General features: G+C 32.0%; 1 protein-coding gene across 1 annotated transcript in view; it reads right to left on the bottom strand.

The window, feature by feature from the left end:
• The window catches only part of LOC111086080 (Down syndrome cell adhesion molecule homolog), a 166,399-nt gene that overhangs the window by 56,388 nt on the left and 103,520 nt on the right, over positions 1–6,491 (bottom strand). Inside the window, exon 10 of the mRNA XM_022387543.1 lies at positions 5,103–5,222. Within this exon, the coding sequence (XP_022243251.1) occupies positions 5,103–5,222 (120 nt within the window). The remainder of the gene's footprint in view (positions 1–5,102; positions 5,223–6,491) is intronic.

Consider the following 6,491-nt stretch of genomic DNA (forward strand, 5'->3'; position numbering starts at 1 on the left):
GTAAATTTAATAGTAATATTATACATGAACCACATTTAAATAACAATATAAACACATTAATATGTATTGGTCCTCTCAATTATTATACATGAACCACATTTAAATAGCAATATAAAAACATTATTGTGTACTGGGTCCTCTCAATCGCGAAATCGCAAGGAAAAGAAAACACCATTAATCAAGCTGATAGAGAAAAAAAAAGAGTGCCTAAAACGTTTTAATATAATTCTAAAACTATATATATTAAAATGGTAAAATACACATAACAAGCCTGATCCAGAGTTGCAATAAGGGCATACTAGTAACAAAAGTTTTTATGTTTTTGTACAGGAGAGACAAGCCTGTACCAGAGTTGCAATAAGGGCATACTAGTAACAAAAGTTTTTATGTTTTTGTACAGGAGAGACAAGCCTGTACCAGAGTTGCAATAAGGGCATACTAGTAACAAAAGTTTTTATGTTTTTGTACAGGAGAGACAAGCCTGTACCAGAGTTACAATAAGGGCATACTAGTAACAAAAGTTTTTATGTTTTTGTACAGGAGAGACAAGCCTGTACCAGAGTTACAATAAGGGCATACTAGTAACAAAAGTTTTCTGTCAACAGAACATTTTCCGAGTTACTGCCTTTTAATAATTTATATATTAAAATCCGTAATCAGTTTTGTATTATACTTACAAACAGCTCAGAAGAACTCAAGATGAGAGCAACACATACCGCTCATCCACTTTTAAAGTTAAGTCAGTTGCATAAATATTACACGCTCTGTTCGTTAGTTAGGGGATTGAAAAACTCAGCTCGTAATCTGCCCATTAGATTACGACACACGGGGCTTTTAAACGTCCTTTGCAAGTAGATGATGCAATGAAGTAGAAGAAAACATTATTTTTTTCAGCTCTAGAGGATCAAACTTTAAAGAAAATCTTTCAGTTGTTCTTATTGAAGATGTATAAACCAACAATATCCTTTGGGAACTGGCATCAAAGGAGCTTTTTATTCTATACCCAATGGGGTTTTATAAAGATTACCACGTAATAAATGAAGCAAAAAATTTTTTCAACTCTAAGATTCGTGAAAGAATAGCTATCAGGATAACCGTTTAAAAGTTGACAGATAGATAAATAACTCATAATTTAGGTAATTACTACTTTTAATAATGTCATCAAAAGGTTAATTAGTCTGTCATCTCCAAGCTTTTGGAGTTTGTTGGACCTAAAAAGTTTTCTAATCGTTAACCTTGTTGTTGTACCTAAAAAGTTTTCTAATTATTAACCTCACAGAGACATTCAATAAAATTCACGTAATAAATACGAGCGAGAAGGTTAACTTAATTTCCGTATTTAATTAAACCAATTTTCAAATTACTCTTGTGATTGATTTATGAGGGTTACGATTTAACAGCCGAAAGCTGGCGAAGCATTAAAAACTAATAGCATTAAAAATTGTGATAAAAATCACGTAAACTGCAGATGTCATTTTTTTTCCACCTTCTTCTTTCCTCAATTTCGGGTTCCAAATCAGAGACGTTTAAATGTGGTATTTTAGATCTAAATTTTGTCTCTCACAATTCGCTGCTCAAGAGCTTTTTCGTCAATACTAGAATTCATAAGTTAAACTGAACAATAAGAAACTACAAATTTTCGGAAACGCTGTTTATATCTATGCAGTATAAAGTTTTAAAGAAGTTAGGGTTTAAACGCCAGTTTTTATCACGAATTTTATGAAATGCATAAGACTACAGTATCAAGCCTTGTTAGAATTTAGGTGCAAAAATCATTATGTGAAAGCAACGATAATGATAGTTTGATCTTTGGTAGATTGTTTAGGCAGAGTGATCATGATGAAATTTAGTTCAATGGACGGCAACTCCCTGTTGTAGAAATACAAATATAAAGGACTTTCGTCTTCAACAATAAAAACCGGTAAAGATCTGTATAGTACTTCTTAACATTGTTATCAACAATAAAAACAGGTATAGGGATCCACTGCACTTCTTAACATTGTCTTCAACAATAAAAACAGGTATAGGTATCCACTGCACTTCTTAACATTGTCTCCAACGATAAAAACAGGCATAGGGATCCATTAAACTTCTTAACATTGTCTTCAACAATAAAAACAGGCATAGGTATCCATTACACTTCTTAACATTGCCTTCAACAATAAAAACAGGCATAGGTATCCATTGCACTTCTTTACATTGTCTTCAACAATAAAAACAGGCATAAGTATCAGTTGCACTTCTTAACATTGTCTTCAACAATAAAACAGGTATAGGTATCCACTGCACTTCCTAACATTTTCTTCAACAATAAAAACAGGCATAAGTATCAATTGCACTTCTTAACATTGCCTTCAACAATAAGAACAGGTATAGGTATCCATTAGCACTTCTTTACATTGTCTTCAACAATAAAAACAGGTACAGATTTGTATTGCACTTCCTAGCATTGTCTTCAACAATAAAAATAGATGGTTAGAACCCATCATAATAGCCTAAAATAAAATGTATTTTAAACAATTTACTTTTGTTCCCATGTCTGATATATTTGTATGTTGAAAGAGCTTAAGTTATTGATTACTTTACTTCTATAGTGTTAACGTTAAGGGAAAAAATTCGTCGCAATTCATTTAGGCATGATAAGATATTTAGATGAAGTTATAGTGTCCTTAGATAGCTGACAATACGAGTTAAAATTTATTTTTAAAGGCATATATATATATATATATGGATGTGTGTATTGAAAGAGCGGAAGTTTGACTCAACAACTTGATTGTTTGATCGATTTCTGTTTTAAAAATCTGCATTTTACTATTTTAACTCTAGTCCTTTGTTAATCTGTGTTCGTGAAGGCATCTAGTTTTGTCTCCAAATAGTAAAATGAATTATTTATACGGAAATAACCTTTCCATTATTCAGTACTGTTTTCACAAACATCCCTCAGAAAATCTCTGAAGAAAATTGATTGGGCCATAAAAACAGACATCTTATGTTTTCCAAAGTGAGTGTGGCCTGCTTTCTTAGAAATCACGTAGGAATCCAAATAAAAAGTTTTTGCTCCTGAGTGGACACTTAAATATCCAATTCGAGCAAGAAGTTAGGCAATTACGAACAATTCAAGATTTAAATAGAAACTTGTAGACAAAGACTTTACGAGTCTTAGAGCAAAGAAACTGGATTACTTCACATCTGCTGTTGCTTTCACTGAACTGAGACAAACTTATTGAGTCATCTGATGACCTCCTCGGTGGCTCAGTGATAAGTTTGGAGTTTCTAGGCTTAATGCTGAACCACTGGGTGGCAAACTTGGGGGAAGTCAACCCCATTCGCCGCCAACTCTTTGGCTACTGGTTACCAACGAATTGTGGGATTGATTGTAACATTATAACGCCCCCACGACTGAAAGGGCGAGCATGTTCGATGAAGGGAGAGATGGAAAGTGAAAATATTCTTATTAACTAGTTTTCGTCATTGAGTAAACAACATTTCAACCAGTTCACAAACTGCATATTTTATATAATGTTGACTGAAAATTATTCCCGACAAGACACTCAAACAATATTCTTCCTAACATCTTTCCAGATTCTTTTTTGAAACTTCCGATAATTTCGAAATGCTGATTAAAGAAGTCTTGGAGAAATCCACCGCTTTAAATAAGAGCTGATTTACACAGTTTCTAATTTATGAATAATTTAATTGGAACTACATTGTTACAAAACTCAGTAAAGTTGACTTTCTCAGATGACCTATAATTCAGTTCATATAAATAATTTGTTTTCAGCTTTTTATAAAAAGTGAATCTGGAAATCACCATTAACTTTTTAAACTAGAACATTCAGGAGATCAATTAGCGTACAGTTTCTTCTCCTTTGGCTAAAAAGCTAATTAGCATACAGTTTCTTTTCATTTGGCGATAATGAGTTAGTAAACAACGATTTATAAGCATAATAAAGTGATTTATTTTGGGGAAGAAGACAGATCAATGTTCTGTAGAAACATATAGTATGTTTCACCAAAAATAAATCACTTTATTATACTCTTACATCGTTGTTTCCCAACTTATTATATTAGCATAATATGCTTCCTCACTCAAGTTTCTCAATTAGTCTCCAGTTTCTTCTTTTCTTTTAGAGACCAATTAGTCTCCAGTTTCTTCTTTTTTTTGTAAGTAGATTAATTAGTTTCCAGTTTCATTTCCTTTAGTAAAATAGCTAGTTAATTTCCAGTTGTTTTTTTTTTTGTCCTTCCATTAAAAAGACCAGTTAGACTCCAATTTCTTGTTCAAAAAAAATTATCCAGGAATGAGGTGAGTTGAGAAAACAGTTCGACCATCACTGCAGTGGATCAAATCATGTGAAACCGTTATCAAAATATTTTTAAAAAGCTTTATTGATTTTTCTCATAAAAAGATTCATGAAAAAACATATTAATTTCAGTCTGATCCAGTAGACGAACTTAACCGGTAGATAACAAGTGACCAGCTCTTATTTGTACAAATCTAAAAAGTTCCAGTATCTTGAACTTTAGAAACTTTCAATTTTGATTTATCTTATTTCCGTTGTCTTTACCCTTGAACTCGTTTTCCAAACAATTATTGTCAAAGGGCACAACCCTTGGAAAAGCGTTACCATAACTCTTTTAATTTAATTAACAAATTCCAAATATAATATTTTAAAACAAATAGAATCACCTGATAGTGTCATCTTAACAATATTAAGCCGTGTAGTGAAGTTAAAAAATAACACCAAAACTCACGCTTCCCATTAGTTGATTCTTCTTCTTTATTGTTTATTCTCCTGAAGAAAAATAATCAAATATTCGAAAGCACTAGAGTTTTTGGGTCTTTTTTTTTAAATTCTTTGCATCTTTTTGTGTGTGATCCCATGAGCTAATTCTTTTAATAGAAACTGTGTAGTGATTTTTGTTGTTGTATTTTTCAAGCATCCTGAAAAAAATATATGAAAAGAAACAGAATGTTTGCATTAAAATTCAATTATCTAATCTTAAACACACACGCATAAATCAAACTTAAAATATTAGAAATTTCATAGCATTTTAGGCTACTCTATTTCTTTCTGTTAATACTATATTATTCAAAGTACCTGAGGCTTTCTTCCACGTTACATGAGGGGGAGGAAACCCCTCAGCAGTGCAATCAATGACAATGGACTGGCCGAGAATGACGGAACTGTTGCTTGGCTCCACAACCCACTGAGGTGGTACTATTCCATTAAAAAAAAAACAAAAAAAAAACATTTTTAAGTTACTTTTGTACGCCAAAAGGTGGAAAAGTATTGTAGGCCTAACATTTGTTGAAAGACGTGTGTAAAAAAAGTGATTTATATATATATTGCTGATAAGTTCTAACGTGCGAAATTTGATTGGATTAAAAATTATATACAATCAGGGTAGTAAAAACAGAGTAACATTACTGATTATTATTATTACTTCCTATTACACAATGATTTAGTATTTTACAAAATAATAATAATATATTTTACCGTGCTATCTTTATTGAAACTTCGTGAGATAATAATATATTAATATTTCAGTCTTATAACAGCTTTTACCAAGTGGTTTTATGATGTTAGTACAAAATGTTGCTTTTCTTCTTGAATTATAAAGCAGTGTTTTTTGTTTTATTTATATTTCTTGAACACTGCTGTTAGAAAACAGTGTGATGTGGCAACGATCAAAAACTCGTGAAACACACCAATCACCTTTCATAAACGGTGCCAGCGGTAATTCACTACAACTCTGCACGGAAATAACTGATGTATAACGTTAAAACACAGAGTGCATAAATTACAGTTCGCGTTTTCATAAACGATTATTGTTTAGTGTAACTAACCAACTGAAATTTAAATATTTCGTAATTTATATAAAACATGCTCGGTTATTCACGTGCGATTTTTTTTCTTCAAACTTATTTCTAATCCGTTATAAAGAGCGTTTACACCTACTCACGGCAATGGGTAATCAACGGTTATATTTCTGAAGAGTGCGTCACGGCTTTAAATTTAGGCTTAGTGTGTAACAGATAATTAGCGTGTATCAGATGTGGCATCTTGGTTAACACAGGATATTCATGATCCGTAGCAGATTTTAAAAATAAAATCCGTTAATAAGAAGGATTGTTTCTATTTCTGGAAAGGAAAATCAAACTTTAAGTAATAAAATGGTTTTAGAAATGTTGAGGGAGAAAATAGTAACATCAATGACGAAGTTGACAGTCTCACAGTTAGAAAATAGAAGTGAGATAATCATCAAGTCACTTTAAGAAGCAAGTCAGTGAAGAAGATACGAAGATTACGTTCTGTGGAAGAAGCAAGTAGGTGAAGAAGATACAAAGACTAATGGAAGAAGCAAGTCAGTGAAGAAGATACAAAGACTAATGGAAGAAGCAAAGCAGTGAAGAAGATACAAAGATTACGTTCTGTGGAAGAAGGAAGTCAGTGAAGAAGATACAAAGATTTCGTGGAAGAAGCAAG

Source organism: Limulus polyphemus, unplaced genomic scaffold (genome assembly GCF_000517525.1).
Source record: "Limulus polyphemus unplaced genomic scaffold, Limulus_polyphemus-2.1.2 Scaffold831, whole genome shotgun sequence".
NCBI classification, from domain to species: Eukaryota; Metazoa; Arthropoda; class Merostomata; order Xiphosura; family Limulidae; genus Limulus; species Limulus polyphemus.